Genomic DNA, 26748 nt, shown 5'->3' with positions numbered 1-26748 from the left:
GGTAGTTAGCTTTAAGGACCAGATTATTTGTTTATATCTTTTATTAATAACCACTATTCTCCCTTAAAATCTCGTAATAACCTAAACGGAAACTCTACGGATACCTTATAGAAAGCCGTTGCGTAAAGGCAGGAAGGTCCCTCTAATAGCGAGAGATTGCGATAATATAACCCTTTGGGTAAGATAGCCGAACGAGCCCTAATACCTAGATACTCTAGGAGCTTAAAGACTTTTGCATACCTATAGTTACTGCTAAGGAAAACGCAGATACCCTTTATAACGGTTATAACGCTACTAAAAAGCAACTGGAACCCCTTTAGCCCCACCTAGGCCAATTGGAAGATTAAGCGCTAGAGGCAACTCTAAGATTTTCCCCTAAGCTAGAAATGCTAGAGGAATATACTAACGCGTTTAACTAGGGAATTAACCGGAACCCTTCTGGAAGACCACTAGCCTATAATTGGTATAGTGGTGGTATATAGACTGCTTATAAGCTAAGTAGGCCTACCCCTTTAGGTAATCTAAGCTAATTACTAACTTAGGACCTAAGCCTCGTTGGGAAGCCTATACTAGCTACTAGTACTAACACTACCTCTATAGTAGGAGCCTCTTTAGGCCCGAGTTTGGAAGGTTAAGAGCCCTATACTAATCTCCTTTAAGATGGATATTAGGAAGCTGTTATAAGGCTCTCGGAAGCCATATAGGAGGAAGCTACTAATAAATATATTAGAACCCTCTAAGGGTAAATCTAGATCTAGTAGGGTCTAATCTAAGCTAGGCAAATTCTTTTATAACCTAGCTAAGGCTAAGGGCTTCCTAGGAGCTACCTAGTACCTACCTAAGGAGGTATAGAAGACTTAAAGAGTTATCTACGCTATAAATAGAAAAAGGATATGGACTGACTAGCTAAGGCCTTTAGTAGTCTAGAACTCCGCTATAGACCTAACGCCTAATAGTTAGACGATTAGGTTTATAAGGTAGACAACTTCTTTAAAATGCTAATAATATAAGATAATACTAAAGAGCGTATACGCTGGATTATTAGTAAGATTAAAGACCAATCGCTAAACCAGATCGCACTTAATTAGCTTAATAAAGAGTAAATTACTATATGGCTATAGCTGTAAACCTTTCTAAAGAAATAGACTTAAGATCTGTATATTATATAATACGATAATATAGAGCTATTCTAGAATAGGACACAGCTAGACCGCCACGACTTTTGCTAGTTTATAAACTTTATAGAAACTTATACTTAATAGATAGATCTAGAGCCCTTTAAAAATAAGAACGGTAGTATTTATAAGAAGGAGAAGATCGGGTTTATCTAGGCTAGAATTAAGCTAGTAATTCGTGATAAAATAAAGCGCGTAGGAGCCCTATTGCGGATTACTATATATACGGATTTTAAACGAGTAGTTCTAAACGCTAAAGACGCGGTAAGGAACTAGACCTCTTTTGGTAGAAAGCCGGGGGGTTACTAAAAGCGTAGGCACTTTAGTAGTAATATAGGGCAGATCTAACCTTTAAAGAAGCCGTTCTTAAAGAGAACTTTAGAAGGGTTAAAGTTAGGAACCTTAAATAACGGGAAAGACTCCTAGGGCCAACCTAACACCTATCCGGCACCTTTACAGGAACACTTTAAGAAGTTAAAAGAAAACTCTGGAGGTAGATTTTATTGGAAAAACAAGTAGGGCGATAACCGCACTAATAATCTAAAAAAAAAAGCCCTAGTCGCGGACCTTTTCTGGCTATAATTAGGGCAAGATACGGAAGGAGAGACTCTCCGTATTGCTATTAAGCTAGAAATAACACTCCTTATGGGTAAGGTATGATAGTTTTAAGCACTATACAACAGCGGCGCCGAAATTAATCTTATATAATATAATTTGGTAAAAGAGTATAAACTTATCCCATTATAAAGGTAGCGGAAACCTATTGCAGGCTTCCTAGATAAGCATTAGATTAAGCTATATAGTGCCTATAAGCTTATAGTATTAGTAGCCGATATATATAACTGTACTAAGGCGGTTGGCCCGCAACCCTTCTAGGCGGCTGACTTTATAGGTTACAACCTTATCCTTAAATACCCTTAGCTTGCGGAAGTAGATCTTAAAATACGCTTTAAGATAGGAGCCTTTAAATAGTGGAACGATAAAGATTTGGAAGGGCGTATATTACTAATAAGCCTAAAGGACATCCTAGAGAATGTAGCCCTAGGCGAAATAGTATACGCTCTATATCTAAAGGAGTATCAGATCTAACCCCTATTTAATAGCAAGATGGGTATAGAGCTTAGTATAGGTAACAACCCCTTTATAATAGAGACCCTACGGGGAACTACCGGATAGGTTGTGGAGACATTATAGGGAGGCGGCGATCTTAAGGATCTTATAAGATACTTTAACCGCTACGGGTTACTCTGGCTTAAGTAATATATAGAGAGTATGCTATAGTACCTTAAACGCTGCGTTAAGGAGTTCCCTACCCTCTATTGGCTACCGCATAAAACGGTTTAATGTACGGTGGTAACTATATATAAGCAACCACTATAGCGTATAACGCTGCCCGCGAGCATTTTAAGGGAGCTTTGGGACCTACCTAATAATAACGCGGAGGACAAACGCGACCCTAATTTGTTAAATATTCTAGTAGGCCTAAGGGACTTACTAAGGGTATTTTTGGGCAGGAGAGCTAAAGTCCTATTATAGAACTTGGAGTATAATTATATAATTAATTTAAAAGAAGGTAAATAACCGCTAAACCTTCCTATCTACAACCTCTCGTGTAAAGAGCTTAAGATCTTATAGGAGTACCTTAATAGCTTACTGGAAAAGGGATGGATCCGGCCTAGTAAGTCGCTATTAGGCGTGTTAATCCTCTTTATTCTAAAACTAGATAGAACTATAAGGCTATATATAGACTATTGCAGTCTTAACAAGATTACAATTAAGAACCGTTACCTACTACCACTGGTTAGTGAAATGCTGAATTAACTATTTAGGGCGAAGATCTTTACAAAGTTAGATCTATAAGACGCCTATTATAAGCTCCGTATTAAAGAAGGGGATAAGTAGAAGACCGCTTTTAAGACCTAATACGGCCACTTTAAGTATCTGGTAATGCCTTTTGGGCTAGCCAATGCGCCTATGATATTCCAATTATATATTTATAGAGCCTTAGGGGGACTAGTTGACCGTATATACGTTATCTATTTAGATAACATATTAATCTACTTAGAAGACAAGAATTAATATAAGTAATACGTCCGCGAAGTGCTGGAACATTTGGATAATTAGGGCCTCTACGCCAAAGCGTTAAAGTATGTCTTTAACACTAAGCAGGTTAAGTTCCTGGGTTATATTATAACGCCTATAGGTATAGTTATGGACCTAGTACGGGTGTAGATAATCTAGGAGTGGCCAGAGCTAGAGAGCTATTAGGATGTTTAAGTGTTTTTAGGCTTTGCCAATTTCTATAGGCGCTTTATTTATAACTACTTGGACGTCGCCTGATACCTATCTAACTATATTATAGAAGCTTTCTAAGACCCAACCTAAGAAGCAAAAAGCTTAAAGGCGGTAAGAAAGAAAACTAAGAAGGGACTAACTAAATAGTATAAGCTATAGTTATGGCCCAGAAAGGTTTAGGAGGCCTTTTAGAAACTTTACGCAAAGTTTATAGAAGCTCTATTACTGCGGCATTTTAACCTAGATTAGCCATTAATAATAATAACTAATGTATCAAATTTTGCCCTTACTAGTATTCTACTGCAACCCAATAGGCATCCAGACGCTACCCAGCTCTATTAAAGACTAGTAGCATTTTATAGCAGAAAATTCCAGGGACCTAAAGTTAGGTATTATACCCANGATAAGGAACTNCTGGCTATAGTTAACTGCTTTAAANAGTNGCGANATTACCTTAAGNACGCGAGCTATACCACTNNTNTACTCTTAGATTACTATAATCTACGCTACTTTATAACTATAAAGGAGCTTACACCTTAATAAGCTAGATAGGTAGAGGAGCTCGCGCGATTTAATTTTAAGATTAAATATAAGCTAGGGGAAAATAACCCTACTAATAAACCGTTACGACGGCCAGACTATGCTAAAGGCTTTAAAACGGGAGAAGGAAAATAGATAATAGATATCTTACTTTCTATATTGTAGAATAAGCTCCGGGTATAGGATGCTTAAGCACCTACAGCTCTATGCACTAAGTCTTAGGCAGTATAAGCCCTATTGGTTTCTACTGACGTTCCGGCTAGTACCCGGTCCGTTGCCGATAAGGGTCTAAATATACCTGGATAGGACATCCCTAATACATTCTTAGAACCTAGTAATATACTATCTCTAATTACTAAGCTATCCCCTTAAACTAATAGCGAAGCTATAGAGCAATCGGAACTCAGAGCCCTATAATAACTAAAGGACTTTAACCTCGTAGCGGCCTTCCTAATATACGCGCATTAAAGAGTTGCAAGATCTATAGTACTATCTAGTCTTATACTTAAAGTAGTATGGGATAAAATAGCTTTTACCTAGGAACTATCCGAAGGGTTAACGGATCTCATCCGTGAGGTGTAATGGAGGGACGCTTTCTATGCCATTCTTAATACGGAAGTAGACCGGAAATGTAATAGAAAGAAAGCTGCTAGGTGCTACTATTAGGAACTAGACCTAATAGGCCTACTACGTAGAGGTGGTAAGGTTTAGGTGCTATAAGAAGCAAATCTACAACAGAAGATTCTTATAAAGAATTACGATAATCCCCTAGGCGGCCACTATGGTTAAGCAAAGACAGTAGAATTACTTTAGCGTAAATACTATTAGCTAAGGCTTAATTAGGAAGTAAAGGAGTATATTAGCTATTGTGAGAAGTATTAAGTATATAAGATCCGCAGGCATAAGCTATGGGGTCTACTTAAATCAGTTCCCCTTGCTAGTAAGCTATAGTAATATTACGCCATAGACTTTATTACGGATCTCCTACTATCTAAAGATAGCTAAGGACGAATATACGATTTGGTCCTTATACTTATTAATAAGTTTTCAAAGTACGTCTAATACCTTCCTATTAATAAGACAATTAATATATAAGAGCTCGCCAACCTAATTAAGGAGAAATGCTTTCTTAAAGTAGATTAGCCGCACTCTATTATTACTAATAGGGGCAGCGTCTTTATAAGCCAGTACTAGTCAGATCTATACTTCCATTTAAAGATAGACTACTATTATAGTATAGCTTTCTACCTATAGACGGATAGGTAAATGGAACGCCAGAACTAGAAACTAGAGTCTTACCTATAGATATATTTAAACTATTAGCAAGATAACTGGTGCGAGCTACTTCCGTATACGGAGTACGCTTACAATTTAAAGTAATATATATTATATAAGTATGCACCAATCTAGATTGCCTATGGCGTCCAACTATTTGGGTTTAATGGTATACCTGACGATTACTAGCTAAAGCCGTATAATTAGTTATGGGATCCTACTGGGAAGTCTAAGGATATTTACTAAAGAGTATAAGGATACCTTTAGGAATGGGAGGAGTAATAAAAGTATATAAAGTAGAGCTTATAAGATGCCTAAGAGTAGTAGAGACTTTGGTATAACCGCAAGCACTAAAACAAGCATTTCGGAGTAGGCGATAAGGTTCTATTACGTTTAACGAATATTAAAACCCGTTAACTATTAAAGAAGCTTAATGTAAGATACCTAGGTCCCTTCTAAGTTAAGGAACAAATTAGTAAGCTAGCCTATTATCTCCAGCTACCCCCATCTATGGCCTATATGTATTTAGTGTTTTATATAAACCTACTAGAGCTATAGCATAGACCACTACTGGAAAAAAACTTCCGTCTAGGCCCAATTAAATACCCTAAGGTGGTAGGCGAGCGGTATGAGGTTAAAGCTATATTATACTATAAGTCTATTAAGAACAAGCTTCAATTTAAAGTTAAATAGCTAGGCTAGCCCACTAAGGACTCTATATAGGAACTAGAGGATCACCTTAATTATTATAAAGATATTCTAAAAGAATATTGGGACTAAGGTCTATAATCTACAAATTATAGAAAGCGCTCTAATACTACGGTGTTATCGCGACCTATAAAGAAAACTCGCGAAAAGAGTAAATAGGTTAAATTGGATATAGAATAGATAAGCTCCGGAAACCATAAGGATTAGGGCTATATAGCCTAAGGTAGGACGGGTCCTTAGCCTTTTCACATATATAGCATAGAGTTGATAGGGTATTTTGCTAGAATTGCATTCCTATTTATTAATCTATACCAGGAATATTATTTCTAGGGCTTTTAAGCCCTTTCTAAAAGCCTTCTAAGGCCTTTTTAAGCACCTAATTAAGGTCCTTAATTGCTACTATATATAAAAACGAATCCTAAAAGTCCAAACCACAAATGCCCAATCTAAAAAGCTACTACGCCCTATTATTATTAGGAGTAGGATTAGTATCTATCGGGCCACTAAGTAATAGCTAACGAGAATGGGATCTAGATGCCTTGGTAGGCGTATAAGTAGGTATAAAAACAGGGGCAGGACGATAAGGTGTAGCTAGAGCAGAGACTCTTAAACGCTTAATACTAATATTAGGTCCAAACTAATACCAATAAAGCTCTTGCGGCGTAAGCTTATAGTTAATAAAAACACGCTTAAGCCTAGAATAAACAGAGACGTTAGCTGGCTGGCATAGTCTAAAACCACCAAGACCTTACTATAGTAACCGTTAGTTACCTATCCGCTAGGTACCCGAAGGGTAACCTACCTAATACCGCATTATGTTATGCTTTTTTAAAACTTAACGCATATACACGAACTCCTTCTTATAGTAGACGGCAACCTTCTTCTTATTACCCCCATCTCTTACCCTATCCTTAGTATACTAACCTTACTTTTATATTAGGCGTTGCTAGCTAGCTTGCTAGGAATTATAGGCAGTATAAATGGCCGTAGCATAGTCTTAAATTTGGCTAAGTCGTTTAGCATTTATACTAGAATAAAAGAGAGCCCGGGTAATATAGTAGTTAAGGATATTAAAGGAACGTCGCCACTTAGGCCCAGGCTATTATTAAAGCTTAAAGTTAGCAATGGAAATCTATTAAGGATAGAAAAACTCACCTTAATATAACTGCCGCTCTTAGTACGTATACATCAATTATAAGGACTAAAGGTATTGGATTTAACGTAGTATGTCTTATTATAAGCCTTCAGAATCCTATTATTAGATTTCTGGTCTTTCAAAGACGTATAGGCAAAATTATTTAGGTAGGACTAGCACTAGTTACGGGTTAGTAGGGGTTAGGGTTTTATGTACAAAGGTAGGGCTAGGATATACTATAGAATTTACTTAGAAAAGCAGTTAGCAGGAGAACAAAGAGGCATATTAAATTATTAATAAAAAAGAAGAAAATCTTAATAATATATCGAAGATACGTCTAAAATTGGACGACGGTTAATGGCGAGAAGTAAGGTGTTTAAGAAAAGGAGCAGCTTNATAAGNAAGGTGTCTTTATANTTTACCTTNTAATACCCTTTTAGTGAATAACCGCAACCTTGCCGATATAACTCCGTTATAATAGCGCTATTTAGAAGGAAGGAAACACGCGTATAAGTTATTTAACTATTACTTCCTTATAAAAACTAACTACGCGGCCGGGGGAAGGTGTTACGGAAGTGGGCACGAGCTGGAATACAATGTACTAAATAGGGTAGTAATTAAAGAAGGCTACGTACGCGTAACTATACGTAGTTAATATAAAGACATTTAGATAAAGAAGAAGATTCTTTATATACCAGGTCGGGTATAAATAGGGGTTATAGGGGAACGTGCGTAGGTGTCTCGGGACAAACGTAAGCATAGGTTAAGAACGTTAAAACGCGCAGGGACGTAAGAGCGTGTAAGTCCCGTAATAGTACCCCCCCCTTACTTCCGAGCTCCTACGAGGCATATCATGTTATATATACTAGAAAAAAAACCTAATATAGGAAAAAAAAAAATTTGTTAACCTTCTCCGCCCTTCTACGTCCTCCGTTATACAGGCTCCTCTAATTCGGTCCTTCTATATTTAATCGTTAGGCCACTAACTTGTTAGGCCCAAAGTATAGCCTAGCTTCCGTTGCCAGCTATACTCCTATCCTCGCCGCTTAGAGACGCATTACTAAAGCTTATATAGTCCCTTTCTTACTTCTAGCAGCTCTACAGCCTTCCCTTCCTATACTCCAGGTCCCCCTAAAAAATTACCCTAATTTTTAGTCCAAAATGGGCGTTTTAGGCAGTATTTATCGGCCTAAACGGCAGTATAGTACGGTTAGTACGGTGTTCGTGGTCGTAGTAAGGCATATTCTTAGTAGGTTCTTATTAGTGCGGTACAGTATTCATATCGTAGGCAGGTTCTTATTAGTAATAGTATGGTGCTAGCGCAGGTTCCGTAGGCATATTAGCACGGGATCTTATTAGATTCGGGTAGTAGTATAGTACTAGCGACGTATTTGGGTTCCGTAGGCGAATCGGCACGGAGCTTATTAGTTTATATAGTAGCAGTACAGTGCTAGCGATGGGGCATCTCGTAGGCGTATCGGCATAAGGCTTATCGGTTTAGGCAGCAGTACGATATAAGTAACGGGTTTAGGGGTCTAGGGAGCGAGGCTCTACCTAGTTATGTTCGGCTTATAGGCGTATTAGCACGAGGCTTATTAGTTTGGGTAGCAGTACAATACAAGCAACGGGCGGCTTAAGATAGTCTGGGTATTAGATGCAAATAGCTTCGGCGGCGGCAGTACGATACTAGCGATAGGTTCAGGCGGCTTAGGACAATTCGGGTATCAGATGCAGAGAGCTTCGGCAGCAGGTTCGGACGGTAGCAGTACGGTGCCAGTAACGGGTTATCTCGTAGGCGTATCGGCACGAGGCTTATCGGTTCGGGTAGGTAGCAGTACAATACCAGCAACGGGTTGTCTCGTAGGCGTATCGGCACGAGGCTTATCGGTTCAGGCAGCAGTACAATGCAAGCGACGGGTTCGGGGGTCTAGGGAGCGAGGCTCTACCTAGTCGTATTTGGGTCAGGTCGTAGGCTTATCGGCATGACGGGTTATCGGGTTCGTTTCGCAGGCGTAGCGGCGCGAGGTCTTGTCGGTACGTAGGGCAGTGCGTGCAGGTTGGTAGGATAGTAGTAAGATACTAGCTTCCGTGTTTATGTTCATGTTCGTATAGCAGTAGGATATAAGCCATCAGGTTAAACTGAGGGGCAGTAACATGCCTGTTCGTAATAGCAGTAGGATGCAAGCCATTAAGGTCGCAGGCGTATCGGCGCGATGTCTTGTCGGCAGGTTGTAATTCCATAGGCGTATCGGCGTGGTGTCTTATCGTCGGGTCCGTATGCAAATCGGCGCGGAGACTTGTCGTACCAGTTCAGAACCCTAGCGTCCTAATCTACCCGCAGCCAGCAGCTCCTATATCTACCCCATAGGCGTAAAAAGGCATACTCCGCAACCAGTAGCCCATAGGCCCGCTAGGTACGTTAAAAAGGGATCCAAATATAGTGTTACGGAAGTGGGCACGAGCTAGAATATAATGTACTAAACAGGGTAGTAATTAAAGAAGGCTACATATGCGTAACTATACGTGGTTAATATAAAGACATTTAGATAAAGAAGAAGATTCTTTATATACCAGGTTGGGTATAAATAGGAGTTATAGGGGAACGTGCGTAGGTGTCTCGGGACGAACGTAAGCACGGGTTAAGAACGTTAAAACGCGCAGGGACATAAGAGCGTGTAAGTCCCGTAACAGAAGGTAATTAAGACGTCAAATTAAAGACGTATATGGGTTAAATTAGACCTAAAATAATACTATAGTATTAAAGAATAATAATTCATTGCTTAACGTCCAATTCGGATCCCTATTAGGCCTACGCGGACTACTCCTTATATACATATAGGGAGAAAACTCTATTTAAGAAAACCCCGTAATCCATCTCCCCGCCTTTTGGGACTCGCCTACAAGGCGCCTACGAGTCGCCTATAGTGCTCCTACTTCCTTACTTTTTAACCTTTTTAGAAACCACTGCTGCCGTAATAAGCCTACGGACGCGCTAGTATCGCAAACTTTACTCTACTACTGTAGAGTCATTAGGGGGCACCCGTTACTCGCCCCTTTACCCTCTATTGCCATTTCCTTTATAACCCGGAACTGGTTTAGTATATTTTAGCTAATAAGCCACTAAGTAACCGCCTTAAGGCCTTTTTATATTAAGAGCAGTATATTATAGTTCTCTGTACTAGCTACTAAGAGTATTACTTCTTAGTTGGTACGTAAGGGGCATAACAGTATTACGTATTTTGGTGTCTGTCTTGGCCAGCCGCATTCACACCTTAGGCTACCTACTGGGACACCCACCTAGTAAAGCCAGTCTTTTAGTCCTATTATTCCTATTCTTAAGAGTGTTGGTATTAAAGAATAACGTTATAGACGTTCTTAACAATTGTATAATAGCTATAATTGCTATTGCGAAATGTCCCTATTTACTAGGTAGTAGAGCTATGCTAAATATACGGCATAGGACCACTAGATTTAAAACTATATACACCAAATCTTAAGAGATAAGTCTCTTTAACTAACTAATTAATACTTTAACCACATCTAATAACCTAAGGGTAAATGTTGGAGTAATGCGTTAGTAACGCAGGGGATTATAAGAAAAGGATTATATACTATATCTTAGCAGTTAAAAACGACGGTAAGCCAAGGCTCCATATGTTAAATCCTATACTAAAGGTTCTACGGAACTATACTAAAACACTAAATTGCCTATAATACTCGTAATTAATTATAGACTGGCATAAAGGCTTAGAAGCAGAGTTGTATAAAAATCCCTATATTAGCCCAGGTAGTTACTAGCATACTTTTAATAGGCTTCTAATAGGTCTCCTAGTAATCCTTACATCTTTTCTCTAGTTATATTTTTTCCTTATTAAGGTTTTTTAGGAGTTTAAAGCAGGGGTTAAATAAATAGATAATATATAGCGGTATGCCGACACCTTTCTAATATCTCTCTAAACCTCTTCCGGGACGAGCCCTTATAATCTCCCTACTGTAAGGTAATAGCGATTGGGGGCCAACCGTAAGAAGGGGGGGGTAATGTAAGGGATATTATTGCGGACACCTTGGGTTGCCCTTAGGACAACCCTTAGACGCCCCTTGGATGGTTACCGGTTATATGCTAAAGGCACGTGCCCGTAGTATATAGTCTCCACAATCCTAGAGGCCTTACCTCCTTAAGGATTCGTCTCTCTTACTAATCTATCCTATTCCAATCGTGTCCTTATAGCCCCCTATCTATAAGATCCCCTTACAGGTCTATAACCCGCTAGTAACCTACTAGTAATAACCTACACCAATAACTTATACTAGATAGGTCTGTTTATAACCGGGGTTCTTTAACTAGGGTCTTTAACTCACTAGTGACCTACTAGTAGGACCTATATAAATAACTTATATATTATCCTACACCCGTCTATAACTAGGGTCCTTTAACTAGGGTTTATAACCTACTAGTAACCCACTAGTAGTAACCTATACAGATAACTTATATACTATTCTATATATATACTACGCAAATAACGCGTAAGGCTAAAGCATAGATTAGCGGCGGATTTAACGGGTATATAGCCTTACCGTCCTAAATCTAGCCGTATATAAATAACCTATAACCTACCCGCAAAGTATATATAGCGCTACGCTAATATAGCGCAAGGCTAAAGTAGGGTTAGCGGCGGATCTAACGGGCATATAGCCTTACTGTCCTAAATCTAGCTGTATGCAAATAACCTATAACCTACTCGCGAGGTACTAGCGACCTACCTATATAAGTGAACTTTTGGAATATATCTACTAAATTTAGGCGATAGTATTAAGCTACTAGCTCTACCTATTAAATAGACTAATTAGGATTTTCCATACCGGGTATGCTAAATCGCTATTAGCTTAGTAAAATATAGGGAAGTCTTGGCAAGCTAAATTTAACTAATTAGATAACTTTGACCGGCGGTCAAAGTTCCTTAATATCTTTACGCCGCGCAAGTGTACCACCTATCTCTCTATGCGTAAAATTAGGACGCTCTTTCCCTTCCAATTTTTTCCGTCTAAAGGTTTTTACAGGGTTTTATTGAGGCCTAAGTATATAAAGGATCGGGGACGACCCTTTTTAAAGGGGGGGGCATTATTAGGTAAAACCTGAGTATATAGTTATATAGCTGCGAGGCACAGGCGACTCGCATGCGACTCGCCTATGAGGCACGTGCTCTGCACGTGCCTAGGGAAACCCCTTCCTTACCTCGCACCTCAGACTCCTCCTTCTACCTTAAGGATTCGTCTACTGTACAATATACCCTATTATTCTATCATTGGACTCCCTATCCACATCCTCACCTTACATTATCTACGAGTTTTATCACAGCGACTTAGTTAATCAAGGCACGAGCGCCGTAAAGAACGTATACAAGCCTATATAATTAGTAGTCTATAGACCTAGATATTAAGATAAGGAGCAGAAGGTGGAAAAGGACACGTCTATATACATATGCCAAGGCTTAAGCGAGCCCCCTAACTAGATCCATTACGGTGCCGTAACAAGTTTCGCTACGTAAGTAGGTTAAGGACAATAGCCTATATTTTAGTAAAGCCCTCCTCCTCTATAAATACCATATTAAGATTAACTAGGCCTATATTATTACCTTTTATATACTATATCTAATCTAGTATATAGCCCTAGTTTACTAGGACTTATATTTTAAAGCCCTCTTATATAGGCTTTAATAGTATATTTATAATCTCTAGTGCGCTATAAGGTATATTGCCTAGGTATACGGCAAGGAGTAGGTAAGCCGAGTATAAGTTATAGGAGAGTCGATAGAAGAGGACGATATGGTAAAGAGTATCGTAATAGCCTTATATAGAGACAAGCTAATAAAGAGGATAGGAGGGCTGTAAGCTCGAGCAAGGGATAAAAGATCCCTTATATACGCGGCCTATAAAGCGCTTAATAGTTTTATTAATAGCTAGGTAGGCGCTAGGACTATAGTATTTCCAGTAGAGTAAGAGTGGGTGTTTAAAAAGGGCGTTAACGCGGTTAAATATAGTCTCGTAGGCACTACGTGGAGGCGATAGGCGAATATAACGGTCTAGCTGCTTATACTAAGTTTTACTAATATATCTCTTTATAATATGCTTAATACTATAGCTTTCTAAGGATCTCTAGTAACACTTAAGGCGCGGCTCTATAACTAGGCTAGGATATAATACCACGTCAAGGACGTGTAGAGCTCCTCTCTTAATATAGGCCGCTATAGCTATAACCTCTCTCGCTCTATCTCCGTAGACTAGTATTAAGTTATATACGCGTTTATCTACTTTAGGCGCTCCTTAAAGCTAGAAGTCGTTAATCTATAGAGGTTTGAAGGTAGGTAAACTCTATAGCTTAGGCACAGGCTGCCTGGCTTTTTTTCCCCAGTAGAATAATATACTAAGTCGGGCGTATAAGATTAATATTATTTAAGAATGCGGGCGGCATTGTATTGCATTATACTATTATATAAATTGGCTGTGTAGCTATATATTTACATACAGCTACCATTACGGTAATGGCATCTGTGCGGCCTTGGCGTTGGACGCCGACGGGCGAAGAGATAACTAGAGACATTAAAGAAATAATCGCAATTAGGTAATTAAATAAGTAGAGAGCTAAATAGGGAGCTTAAAATAATAAAAGTAATTAAAGCCTTTAAAGCTTTAAAACTTTATAGAATATAAGTTGTAACCGACTACTGGACCTTGCATATTACCCTAGTCACTAGCGTTAGCACTACCCTCGTATACCTCGTATATCTTATATTACCCTGTTTCGACTACATATTAGTCTCCCCTTTTGTTTTATTACCTACACCTTCTTCATGTATATATACTACTTGATTTCCATAGATTTACAATTAAGTCGCTTGTTTAATTCCCACACACTGCAAAGCTTACATAAGTTATAATAGAATGAGATTAATTAAATAAACGCTAAATATTAAAATACTACGTTATACGGAGGACCCTAATAAAAGTTCTTATACCTTCCTAATTAGGAAGTTTCAAACTGACGTACGCGCAAGTATAGGTGCGTGTTTTACTGCCTATATAGCGTATACTAAAGTCTACCTAGTGTATATTAAGGCATGTAAACTTTAAAGATTAATTTACTAACCTAACGCTATATATAATAATAATTATTTATTAGGGTTTTAATTTATACTTAGTAAGATAATATATAAAAATATAAAAAGCAGTAATAAATACTGTTATTCCTAAAACCTCTTAATTAGGAACGTGCAAGTACTTTTGTTAAAGACCTCCGTAGAAGCTATATAGATAATATACTAGTATTAAAAGCTTTAATTAAGTTAATTGATTTGATTTTAGTAAGGTCTTAGCGCTTAACATTACGCTTTTCCTATAAAGGAAGGAGAAATATCTTTCTGGCCCCTCCGTATAGGGGTATATAATCCTTAACCAATTAGACGGCCTGATACTAAAAACATGAAATAATGCCAGTAGTAGTAATGCAAAGGAGAAATGTAAAACTGAAATACTTAAATCTTTTACATACCATCAGTCTGTCTCAGAAAGGCACGTCATTCGCTCTTAATGCTTATAAATGGCCTTGTGGTGCGGTGGACCGTTAAGTAAGGCCGGTGACACCTCCCACAGCTCCTTTAGCGGTTCCGACTGCATTTGTTGCACCGCCTGTGGCTTTCCCTACTCTCTTTTGGACCCCATCAACATTTTTTGTGGCCTGGTCTTTCACGTTCCCAATATCCGCGTTTTTGGCTACATCCGGCACACCCCCATTTGCAGTGCCGTTGGATTTCTTCTCACCTGCTCCTTGTGCTTCCTTCTTACGTGCACCATCCATCAAGAAGCTCATTCTACCACCGGTCAAGTTATTCAATGTGTCTCCAATGGCAGACCCCTCAGGAGCCGGTGATTCGCCCTCATTGAACCACTTGAGAATGTAGTATCCTCCGAGGCCCCATAAGAACAGAAAGGTAGCACCCATAGTGGTAATGAAGACGGTTGGGATGACGACAAGAAGAGCCACTCCGACCATAAAAACTGTAAAAAGGAGGGCTGCTAGAACGCCGATGAGTAAAGCGGCTACCAGCGAGAAGACAAATACGGTTATCGTAAAGACGCCGAACATTATCAGGGGTAGGCCTGTAAGGGCAATATTTGAAAGGAGAAAAGCCTGGGGCATATGTATTAGTATGTTGTAATGGCAGGGGGTAAAGTGTGATGACATGAGACTCCGGGACGAAGATACGTACAGAGAGCTTTGGATTTGAGATTACAAAGGCTTGTAATCTAGCAAGGACTTCCGCTCGTTTCTCAGGCGGAAACAAGCTGTCGATGACGCCCTGAGCTTTGCTCTGTAGGCTGCCTAGGATGCCTTGCAGGCTACTCAATATTCCCGACATGGTGATAGAGAATTAAGTGTAGAAGTCGAAGAGCTATGAAGGGAACCAGGAAGGGTTAGGATTAAGGGGTGGAGGGAGAGACGGGAATTTTGAAAGGTAGCTGACTGAAGAAAGAGGAGAGATGGAGAGTATATAAATTTTCACAGCACTGCAGAAAATCAAGCTTGAGCAACGGCGCCGAGATCAACGCGGGAAACCATCAACGTCATTTCAAGCTTTGGCGCGTCTGCATGCCAAGCCCCTGCAAACTTGCCAAGACTTTGCAAACGCAAGAAAAAGTCCGACACCACAGCTCTATCGGCACTTACCCACTATTTATTCATTTTTTGTTCGGAATTCTTGCCAGCGCACCATGTCTGAGAAAAAAAGAAAGAGGCGATCGGAGGAAGGCAATCGCCCTGCCAAAAAAGTCGCAATTGACCTCCCCGCATCCACTGTAAAGGTATCATTTCTAGAGGATAACGATGTACTCGGTCCGGTGATAGGTAAGATGCTGGAGTTCATTCCCTTCATATAAATGTACTAAGGCTTGGTTTGGGGCTTATAGCCTATGCTACTGCTAAACCCAGTTTTTATATTGGGCTTCTTCAGCTTACACTGCACAGCGTCCACTCCAGGCCTCTCCTTCCCCACCAACATTCCCCTCAAACCGTACAAGAAGGGCGCGAAAGATAACCGAATACTCCCTCCTGGCCACAAATCGGCTCCTTACGAAGTCCTTCTGCAATCCTCCGCCCATCCCAAACTCGATTATCTTGCAAGAGAAGAACAAGATGGCAGCGCTGACAGCCTGCTCAAGCATTACGTTGGCGTCTACGACCCCAACAGCGGCGAACTAAAACTTATGGAGGCGCATAAAGTAGTGGTGCGTAGCACACTACGGAGTGAGTTGGAGGAGCTACGGCAGGAGCGAGAAAGGGCCGCTCAGGCAAAACGACCTATGGTTCGTCAAGAGTTATTCGTCTTTTTCCTGCGTCCTACTTACACCATAATTTCAATAGATAAGTAGCAAGCGACAAGAGCTTGGAATGGAATTTGGTACCAAAAAATCTAAGAAGGCCATCGCTGATCTCACTGAAAACGCTATTACCCCGCGTAACCTTGGAGCTGATTCTGCCAGTGGTAATGGCCCTCCTGTCAACAACACTGTTGCTGCTGCCTTGCTTGATTCCATGGCTGCAACCACAGTTGATATGCCTTCGCGAGAAGACCATCAAGCTGTCGTTGACGATTCCAAACCACGACCAAAGGCTAACCTGCAGGCAACCACGCCGGCGGAAGTGTACCCTACAACCACCATTATAGGAAACGAGATAATGACTGCGCTGAATGTGAAAGATTGGATAGATGCTGTGGCGGAGAAGAGGGAAGTCAAGCTGCATAGCCGATTCGTTGCCAAACGTCTTCAAGAAATAGCCCGAAGCGGCGATGTGAAACGACTGAAGGCCTTACGCTACATACTTCTTTTGATTAATTTCAATGCTGCCTTGAAACCTGGAAAATATGGTAAAGGAAAAGTTCTTCCGCCAAAAGACAAGCTGCAGCAGAAATTGGATGTTAGTGGATCATTAGTAGATGGATTGAAGCGGAAATTTGTGCCACCGAGGTATGAGGCCCTTTGCTTTTCGAAGTAGTCGGAGTCTTTCAAGGGTAACTAATAGCTCCAATAGTGGTGAGTTAACAAGGTGGCACATCGACAACTTAATAGCGCACGTTGCAGCTGCCGCTCTCATAGTCGATAACTACGAAGTTGACGTCTTTGACCTGCGCGAGGATCTAAGGCTCGAGACTAAGACGTAAGTGGCTGAGCTGCCCAACCTGTAATACATTCTAAAACAATTCCTGACTATCGTCAAGTATCAAGCAATACTTTGCCGAGATTGGTTGCAGGATTAATCCTGCTACGGAAGCTGAAAGATCAAAGCTCAAAATCACCAAAGCTGAAGCAATCAATCACCAAATTGCGAAGCTTAGAATTCCACTTCAGTTTCCGAAACAGAGGGTTATTGTAAACAAAAGACGTTGAGGGAATGCCTTCATATTCTGCTAACTGCGTACTGATATTGGTGCGAGAACAAATTGCTTTCCCCAATACCCCATAAACTATATATCATACCGCCTACATTGATGATGACAGGATGGTGATGGGTGAAATTGAAATAATTCTAATTTCTGTGGGTTGGCGCTTATTCATGTTCTCGGCTTTGTGCCTATTACCGTCTCTGAACAGATTCGTCACCGTTCGTTTCTAGAGAACTTCACGACCAACGTATTCATCCATCACATTGATGAAAGATCTCTTGATATATATGCCATCTAGGTTTTGAAGTTCTCCATCGCAACGGGCCGACTTGATTTGGCTTTCATCTAGCCTTTTCGCTACCGGCAGTCTTTTCCGCTACCGAAGTCCTTTCACTGTATCGACCCGCCATACCCTTCGCCGCTCTAGTTAGGCCCTTAAGGTAGGAGGATCTCACTGTGGCTAAAGCAGCTAAACTTCCTACAATTTACTGGGGAATTCATCTGTGTTTAAACCTCGGCGTATACCGGATCATGGCATCATTTTTATCATAGTGACGCCCACCCGGAAGTGCCCAGATATATAATACTGATTAAATATCACACAACCCTGGCCGCCCATTCTCTCATAATATCATTCGTACACGTGTCTTACAACATTACATCCAGAACCCGCGCCCCAATACCACGTCAAACAAACGAATTACTATTACGTCCTCCAACAACCCCATCCACAAATCCGCCTCGGCTGTTGGTGAAAATAAAGACACCCAACCTTCGGTAAGCTCCCTCCCTTTCTCTTTGGTCTTTAATTTTCCGTCCCCCTTCTACTATGCTGGTCATACTCCCTAACACCTACCAGAATTCCAGCATCCTCTATTCTAGCGGCGCCATCGGCAAGCAGTTCAACCTAGAAGGCTCGATTGGGCAGATCGGCGGGAAGATCGGTGGGTCCCTTCTCAAAGGACGGGATCGTCGGGAGCCAATTCGATGCGAGTAAGAGTGGGATAGCAGGGACGGTTGAGAAGGCGGTTGATGGGCCAAGGAATTCGGCAGAGAAGAAATAGGATGATAATTTGATCAGACTGTATGACTAGGGTTGTAAGAACAGCGGCAGTGTATTTATAATTGACTTGTGTATACTTTCCGTTTGACGACTACGTGAGTGGCTTTCGGCGTACGTTATCTTCACAATAGCATAATTGTTTACGGTTAGGTGGGATGGGGATCTCGCGGTCATGACTGAATTCGTTAAAGTGAAGGCTAGGAAGCTAAAACAAAACCGTCTTGGGGTGGATTTAAAGAATCTCCAAGCCTATAGAGGTGCAGCTCCATGTCTTCACTTTGTCGAGTGAAGAACCATGTCAACAGAAGATATGTAGAAACGTGGTAGAATTTGTTTTCTAGCTTTTCTACAGTGCGACCAAACTCCAAAGCTCCGATACAGCCCCATGCCCTATCAAGCCAACCGCCCAACCTTCCGCTCGTCCTGTATCCCAAAAATGATTGGCGTCACTATTCCCCACCCAGTCGTCTACCTGGGCCTCTCCCATCCCAAGCGCCGCCAAACCCAAAACTTCTGCCAGACGCAGTTGCCTGCGCTGGCTGGTCTCTCTGCCTGGCCGGAATGGCAGTGCCATACCCTCTCACTCTTGGCGCTGGGTTATCAGCGCCAAACCACTTCTGTACGATGCGCGGAGTGGTGATGTAGTTTGTGCCGCCGCCAAACATAGGCCAAATGCGGGTCAGAAAGTCGAAGAGATGGGCAGCGAGGAGGCCGCAGGCTTGGCTCATAGCTTCCTGAGGACCGGCCATGATGAAGGTCAGGAAGAGCATGCTGTAAGGAAGGTATTTGGCTTCGAAGGTGATAATAAAGAACGAAACTCTACGAGTTGGGTTGTCTTGGGAGTAAGTGTAGGCGAAGGCGAGTATCAGGGCTAGAGACAGTGTTAGTTTGAGCAACGTTTGAAATTGGACATGGACGGAGAAAGACGTTACCTTGTAGAAACATATAGCTCCGAAGAATCATGCCGCTTGTAGCCTTTTCGATAAGATAAGTTAGCATTGTTCCATGTAATAGATGCTAGTCTAGAAACAGGTCCGTCACGAAATGAAGAGTAGTAGTATATAGTATGTAGGGAGCCAACACCGCCCTAACGGAAGCCGTGGTCCGTAAGGCTTTCTCAAATGGCAATCCCACCATGCTCACACCGCGCGCAGACCCTTTTAGGATTATGCGAATGATGGGCCTGGCGAAGCGCAAGGGTAATCTCCCTCGTTTCCAGGAACCGCTTCAGCTAGAAGAGACTGGGCGGGCAGATATACGAGGTTTATATTATGAAGGGTAGAAACAAACTGAGCAAAAAAGTGCAAAGTAAGGCTTGCGTTGAGCGGGGGAAACCTACCAAAATGACCAAAGCAACGAAGACCACGTAGGTAAAGAAGTCTCCTGGTCGGGTGAACCGCGGAGACTCAGTCTCTAAGGAGCTCCCATAATTATAAACTGCAAATTAAATCAGCCGCCGTACTTCTCCATATAGACTAGCAATACCGCACGGAAGTATGGATCAAGTATGATCGAAAGTTTCGGCCCCGTTATCAAGAATGAGGTGGCCATCCGCCATATCTCGGGCGGTATATGCAATATCCTCTCACGAATGAAGATGAGCGGCATCAGAGGTATTATACCTCCATAACCAAGTGCGGATATGACGACGGTGGCTGCTGTGATGGTTCTGCGAATCAGCATCAGAAACAGCATTTTCAAGGTGGAGAGGATTTCGCCGTGTTAGTTAAGATGAATATACTGACCTCGTTACAGGCGGGAGGGCCCAGAAGACGTCCATGTTTAAGAGATTGAACAATGATGGTGTTGATTGATCGAAGAGTGGGAGTTAGTGTTTCGTGGCATTTTGTGGTGGAGAGCAGCTTTGCTGCGGCACTACGATGATCCGGGCCGCTGGTGCCACCTGGTCCGTGCGGCAGGACATTGAGCGCATTGCGGTCACTATCAATGTCTGATCTAGAAGATGATGTTAGTTATCCCTTAACCCGCCGAAATTCGTCCACTCGGTATCGATAAGAATCAACCAATAAGACCAATGCAATTAAATCGTCGTGATTAGAAATATGAAGCCGTTGTAAAATCGGGCAGCGGCCACGACTCTGGTGGTGGGCTTTTAGCGACCCGATTTGGTTGACCGTTATATTAAGTCGGCTGAACAAGGTCTATATCATTGGAAGTATAATTGGAGGGCATATTTGATAGTATTGTATTGATTAAATCTACTTAGGCTATACGCGTACTTCTCATTCTGGTGTTCCCGCACGGACCATATACTTGGTGGACGTTGGCGGGTTAAGGGATAGTGTACTAACCATGAATTAAACATAAGGCATTGCCTTACGTTTTGTTAAATGAAGGATAGTATTAAAGCTAAAGTGGCTACTCCTTCTATATCAAATTTGCCATCAAATTATTGAATATGAGATATTTTGTAGACTCCCAGGCAAAAGCTACGAACCGATTTGTATACTTCTTCATACTCAGGTGCGTCTCGCGTAGCCCTTATCTAGCTCCATCCTTCTCCAAACGCCCATCCTATCCTTCCATGCTTGTATAAGAACTCCCTACCAGACTGCGATGATCTGGCAACTTTCCAGTTCAAAGGCATCCCACTGTATTACCCATCTTTCCTTCTCACGTTACCCTCTCCGCCAACTCCAGGAGTGCCTCTGCTCTCAAAGTCCGCTTCATACCTCCGCCAAACTTCCATATCCCGCACCATCCGTTTATGGTGTCTTACGCGGGTTTCATAGGCTAGCATGCGCTTATCGGCTTCGACCATGCTTCCAACGATCATGCCGGCCATTTGTAGATAACTGATGCATTGTTAGCAAGGGTGGCGAAGACTTTAGAGAAGAGCTCGGATAAATCCGGAGAGAGCAGAGTGTAGCAACACCGGAAGATTACGGTAGGGAGAAGCTTTGAAAAACACAGCAGTATTATTCGGGTTTGCTAAGGTGAGGAAAATGATGACTTACACTTTGAATTGAATCGTGAGACCGCGGTACATAGGACTGAATGCATATGCAGCAGTGCCGGCGGCTCCGGCATATAAACCCCACTATTCATAATCGGAGAATTTGTTAAGTATTTGGGTTATGGATTTGAGGATTTGAACACGCTAGGTAGTATCTGAGAAGAAGCCTGGCGACTCGCGTGATGCAAAAGCGAGTGATCGAGCCCAAGGATAGAAATACAGGCCCCTAAATGCAACAGAACTATCCTCCAGAGAGATATTGGAAATGAAACAAGCCTGATCCAGATGCATCTTTGATGAACTTAGCAAAGATAGCGCTCACCTTCACAGCACCAGCTGTGGCTCCTCTCGCAGCCTCCCACGTCGCATTATTCATCTCCTCATCTTTTATCAAGCTTCCATGATGGCGCATGATTATCCTCTGCTTCTATCAGCAGCACATTTGTTAAATTTAGTAAGGTCCCTTCGTAGAGGAGTGATGTCGAAGCGCTGCAGAAGAGCTGAGAGATAAGTCTAGTCGCAACATCGGAACTTCTCGCCGATCTCCAATTGAAACTTACCCACGGTGACTCTGAAATAACGAATCACAGCGTCGGTATTTTGATAGGCGCCTTGGAGTACTTGTTCAATGATTTTGAGCGAATTTCGTATCTAGGGTGCTAGGTACGGAGCTTCTATCTACGCGGAAGCAAAGCCAGTCGACTAAAACCATTACGTGAAAAGCGAAGATTTCTTCGACCTAAATAAGTCAGAATAAATCAGAAACCCCCAACAAATGGTGGTCCAACGAATTAAAGAAAGCTATGCAACATAAAATCCATTGTACTCCCACGCGATGCCGCTGTGCGATCCTGCTCCCTAACCAATCACAGTAACCCAAAACCAAAAACCAAATCCCAATTACCATGCGGATCCTGTCTAACCATCCATTCCCTAAACCCATTTGCTTCCCGATCCTAAAACCAATTAGATGTCCATCCAGCCTTTTAATCCATCATATCCATAGAAGTCATTAATATTGTACTATCCACTTTGCTGGAAGCGAGACTGACTCCAGACCGCCCGGTTCTCCGCAAGAGACATTTCGATTTCTTTCGCCAAAGAAATCTCCGTTTCGCTTTGTGACTCTTCTGCCAGCTCGCCTAAACGGACTTGCTTCTCCATCGTTGGCGTACTATCATATTTCACCTTCTCTATGACTCTTCTGAGACTGGTCGCTGTGTCTGGTCTCTCAAACTCTTCGTCGTCTACTTCCATAGCTGTTGGAATGCCGTGAGCAATATTGTAGTTTCGCTGCAAGTACTGCTCCAGCCTATATATCTGCCGGTCCCAGCTTTCATCCACGAGACCAAGCGCGGCTTTTATATCTTGATTAGATAAATGCATTGGCAAAGTCTTCTCCCTCGAAGATTTCCTTACGACTTTATTTGTGATCTTGGCACGAACCGAAGAGTTCTTGACGGGACTCAATGAGCCATCATCCCGCATCTGCTTGACTTGATTTTCTGTCTGCTTCAATGCCATCTGGCGGCTTTCCTGCATCGCTGGTAGGTATGTCAACGTGGTATTTCGGTGTAAAGCGTTCACTAGATCTGTAAATCCAGAGAGTGGGATGTCATTGTTTTCGCAATGTAGTTCCTCTATCGTTGAGCTCGTTTTCAGAACGTCAGCAAGGGTGCTAGCACCTTGCAAACCTAGTTTCTGATCTGAAACATGTGAGCGCCAGGTTTTCACGCAAGTCTAAGAACTTACATTGAATACGGAGAACACGCAAAGTGCTATTTTTCTGGAGGCCTCGCAAGGCTTTGTTGATGCCCACACCAAGCTTTGACGTTTCCAACCGGGAGTCTTCTCCAGAAATATCCAGGTATTCTAGAGTTTTATTTTCAGCGAACATCTTTTCCAGGGCTTGACATGTCTCCTCCTCAGCCTCGCATGGCAGCGATGCTCGCGAGATATCCAACACTCGAATTGTATTATTTATAGCAAGTGCTAACATGAGTTGCCGAAAGTCATTCTCTTCTTCGAACTCGATCAACCTAATAGCAAGATGAGATGGAGCAAGACCGCTTGCTATCGCGGTGGTAAGATGATCAAGATACTGTTCGATATTGTTCTCGCTAACATCTAAATGAAGATCTCGTGCCTTGCCAGGCTCTTCGGTCATTGAGTGCATCAGGTACGCTACATCCTTTCCGGTTAAGTAGCAATGGTCAAGACGGAGCTCGCGCAAAGCTTTTGATTGCTTATAATTCACCAGGTAACTACTCCAAAGTTAGAAGATCGACAGCAAGGTCATCGGACTACACTCCGAGCTGGGTAATCTGGCCACAATAAAATGAAGTAGAGAGCTTCCAATGTTTACAAACGATGCGAGGCTATAGACAGTAGATATAGGTGGGTTGTAGCCAGAAGATATTGCTTACCTTGCGATAGAGTCTACCATTGCAGCGTTTAACGATGTCCCACTCAGGATAAGTTCTCGTAATCTCCAGACTTGGAAAGTTTCTATAGATATCAGGGGCTCGGCTCCTGAAGTTCGACCAACATGGGCCAGATTGAGTTTCGTAATGAATGCAAAGACACCAATCTGGGAATCAAACGTTGACGGCGTAAGGCGGAAAGGGTTCGCGGAAATATCGAGTGTCTCAAGTGTGTTCTCTTGAGGGCGAAGAGAGTCAAGAATAAGTGACAAAGACCGATCCGTCAAACCACATCCACTCATTTCAAGTGCACGAAAATGGCACACCCTTTCCACCGCTGCCGCAACCAAATAATCCAGATCTGTTTCACCCAACTGGATATTGTTGAGAACGATCCAATCGACATTGGTCGTCTGATGTTTGCACAAAGGGAAAAGTGCTTCGACAATGCCGCAACCTATGTCTCTAGCTTTACCTGCCGTTTCCATGTAGTCGCGAGGCTTTCTTATGATGCACGAAGAAAAGTCCATCCTTCTCAGCCTTCGACTCGTAAGAGCCAATGCCCGAATTTCTTGGACAAGCAGACAAGATCGTCCAAGCTCCTCCGCATCCATACGGACCAGCGTCCCCCGTTTAGTTTTGGTGCAAACGTGTTCAGATCCGAATGTATCCATGAGACCATTCAAGGCATCCAACTGCACGTCCTTGAATGAAAGACCACCGAATGATTCATTATAGCGCAGAGACCGCATAATAGCAAGGAGTTCGTTCACAGTGTATTGACTTCTACGAGGGCCAACCGGTGGTAAAAGTTCAAACCATGGAAAGTCTTCAGGAGGGTAGGTGATTTGATACCTGAGATTTTGTAAGCACATTCTTCAGTCACCAGCGGGATGCTATTGGCGTATTCAGACAAAAAAGGCATCCCACCTTATATTCTCTGGATTAACGTCATAGGCGACGCAATATCCAATGAGAGTACGGTCAAGGGAATCTTGATCAATAGGATGTGGGCTAGCATTCCTGAGTATGTCGCGCTTCACGTCGTCCGGCACAACGAAAGTGTAAGGCCGGGACTCCCATTCAGGCCTTAAAATTTCCTCCACATAGCGCAAACGGACCGAGATATCGTGCGAAGCAAGAGATGCGAGATATAGAACCTTTGGCCTCTGAAGTGGCATTCTATATTTATACTTAGCAAGTGTAGTGCAAGGCTTCAACTTGACTTACCGGAAAGTCAACTCAAAAGTGTCATCGTTCTCGCTGACCCGCAATTCAGTAATGTTAAGGATGCCATATGATGCTTGGGTATTGTAGGAGACAAGGGATGGGCTAGAAGCCCTCTGAGGGGATTTAAACAGCGGTATGAGGTGCACCTTATGAACACCAATGGCAAGAAAGCACACAGTCGACGTGACTTTAGAAAGGTCATCAGACGACGAGCGTGACCCTGCTTTCCTCAGCGGACGTTGCACCACTTTGTATATGGCATAATTTGGAGGAACGTAATCACGTTCTCTCTCCACCACCCTGGCTGCAAGATGAGAATTGTAAGCCGAGAGTGGGTTCGAATCGCTGAGACGTGCTTTGTTCGCAGCGTCTCTAATTTTTGCCAACCAGGTTTTCATTTCTTCAGGATCTCCAAACTGCAATGTCATAGAAGATGCATGGTTCGTTTCGTCGTCAAGATGTGATATCTCAATTGCAAAATATGGTCGCCCGTCGTCAACGTGACATAACGCTACTACTTGACGAAGTGGTGTACCTATGTCATGGTCACCCGAAGCTTCCGAAGGAGCAGATTGGAATTCGTGTGAGGATCCGGCAGAAGGGTTCTGGCTATGGCGGATAGTAGATATACGTCCAATTGGCGAAGGAATCCTACATTCGTCAGCTATCATGTCGCTAGGAGAATCATAGCACGCGTACACATTGAAGGTCTCTGCCGCTTTATGGTGGCTCTTGAAGCGTACCAAGTGTGTCTCAGTAAGCACAAGGTATTCCTTTTTCTTCCTAAACACAGAACTGCTTGTTTGTACTTCTCCATGATGGAGGACATGGCGGTTTCTCAAGGTTTCATCCATCGGGCCCCAATTGACCGATGGTGCTCGGCTTGAAGATGCGGTGGGAGATTCGTCATGCTCGTCAGTGGAACGTAGTGACCTGAGTGACCCAAAAACTGACCCGCGATTGCCGCTTCCTCTTCGTGCAAATGGAGGCCTTGCTGAAGACGCAGGACTCGCCCCAACGCTCGGGATAGTGTCATCCTGTCCAATCTGCGCCGAGCCAGAGAGATTGGTCAGTAGTGATATTGTCCGTCTCTTCCTCAAAATATTTGCCGGCTCCTTCTCCTTGTCGCTGTCGCTGTCGTGGATGGAGGAGAGTGTGCTAAGAGGAGTTCGTGCGAAGAAGCTTCGGCGTCTATTGCCGTCTTTGCCGTCTTTGGCGCTCTTCGACATGCTTAAGGAAGGAAATTGTAACTCCCTTCCGTCGCCTTACAGAAACACAGGGGCGGAAGAGTGAATCATGCGATGGCCGAGTGACCGCACAGCGACGCGGTGTCTGCAAGAGATAGGGAGCAACACGAAGCCAAGATCGGGAGAGCCAGCGAAGGAGGGTCAACGACCCACACGGCCAGACTGGATGGTGTCGCTGGTGCGTGGTCTGTATGTTCCATACTCAGAGAAGGAGGGAATATCATGCCCGCTGCCAGGGAATGGG

The 26748-nt window shown here is 42.5% G+C and overlaps 6 protein-coding genes across 6 annotated transcripts; 1 reads left to right on the top strand and 5 right to left on the bottom strand.

Annotated features, from left to right (window-relative positions):
* Positions 1-8301: 8301 nt before the first annotated feature.
* On the bottom strand, positions 8302-9053 carry K441DRAFT_654814 (uncharacterized protein; the record flags this gene model as incomplete). The annotated part of the gene is made up of 3 exons (XM_067647744.1): positions 8302-8462; positions 8704-8914; positions 8980-9053. A coding segment is annotated over one exon (153 nt), but the record flags the coding sequence as incomplete, so codon positions are not given.
* Positions 9054-14393: 5340 nt separating this feature from the next.
* Positions 14394-15716, bottom strand: K441DRAFT_654809 (uncharacterized protein). Its single transcript, XM_067647743.1, has 2 exons — positions 15393-15716; positions 14394-15313 (listed from the first exon to the last, which is right to left on the bottom strand). Exons 1-2 carry the CDS (start codon positions 15540-15542, stop codon positions 14747-14749), a joined length of 717 nt encoding a protein of 238 aa, XP_067507456.1. The 5' UTR covers positions 15543-15716; the 3' UTR covers positions 14394-14746.
* Positions 15717-15855: 139 nt separating this feature from the next.
* On the top strand, positions 15856-17980 carry K441DRAFT_693814 (RNA polymerase I associated factor, A49-like protein). Its single transcript, XM_067652675.1, has 5 exons — positions 15856-16027; positions 16148-16485; positions 16544-17148; positions 17213-17338; positions 17400-17980. The coding sequence occupies exons 1-5, from the start codon at positions 15895-15897 to the stop codon at positions 17566-17568; spliced, it is 1371 nt and encodes a 456-aa protein (XP_067507455.1). The 5' UTR covers positions 15856-15894; the 3' UTR covers positions 17569-17980.
* Positions 17981-18790: 810 nt separating this feature from the next.
* K441DRAFT_629785 (DER1-domain-containing protein) lies at positions 18791-20407 on the bottom strand (the record flags this gene model as incomplete). The annotated part of the gene is made up of 5 exons (XM_067646249.1): positions 18791-19498; positions 19560-19602; positions 19967-20064; positions 20118-20296; positions 20373-20407. The coding sequence occupies 5 exons, from the start codon at positions 20405-20407 to the stop codon at positions 19077-19079; spliced, it is 777 nt and encodes a 258-aa protein (XP_067507454.1). The 3' UTR covers positions 18791-19076.
* Positions 20408-21244: 837 nt separating this feature from the next.
* K441DRAFT_685016 (uncharacterized protein) lies at positions 21245-22016 on the bottom strand (the record flags this gene model as incomplete). Its single annotated transcript, XM_067651837.1, has 3 exons — positions 21245-21443; positions 21606-21688; positions 21927-22016. 3 exons carry the CDS (start codon positions 22014-22016, stop codon positions 21245-21247), a joined length of 372 nt encoding a protein of 123 aa, XP_067507453.1.
* Positions 22017-22321: 305 nt separating this feature from the next.
* On the bottom strand, positions 22322-26590 carry K441DRAFT_339710 (leucine rich repeat protein-like protein). The gene is made up of 6 exons (XM_067641260.1): positions 25957-26590; positions 25258-25908; positions 24958-25209; positions 24031-24882; positions 23357-23868; positions 22322-23310 (listed from the first exon to the last, which is right to left on the bottom strand). The coding sequence occupies exons 1-6, from the start codon at positions 26484-26486 to the stop codon at positions 22628-22630; spliced, it is 3480 nt and encodes a 1159-aa protein (XP_067507452.1). The 5' UTR covers positions 26487-26590; the 3' UTR covers positions 22322-22627.
* Positions 26591-26748: the final 158 nt, after the last annotated feature.

The sequence above is a fragment of the Cenococcum geophilum genome (assembly GCF_001692895.1).
Source record: "Cenococcum geophilum 1.58 unplaced genomic scaffold K441scaffold_8, whole genome shotgun sequence".
NCBI lineage: Eukaryota > Fungi > Ascomycota > Dothideomycetes > Gloniales > Gloniaceae > Cenococcum > Cenococcum geophilum.
The sequence above is the reverse complement of the archived record's forward strand: the minus strand, read 5'-3'. Positions and strand labels throughout refer to the sequence as shown.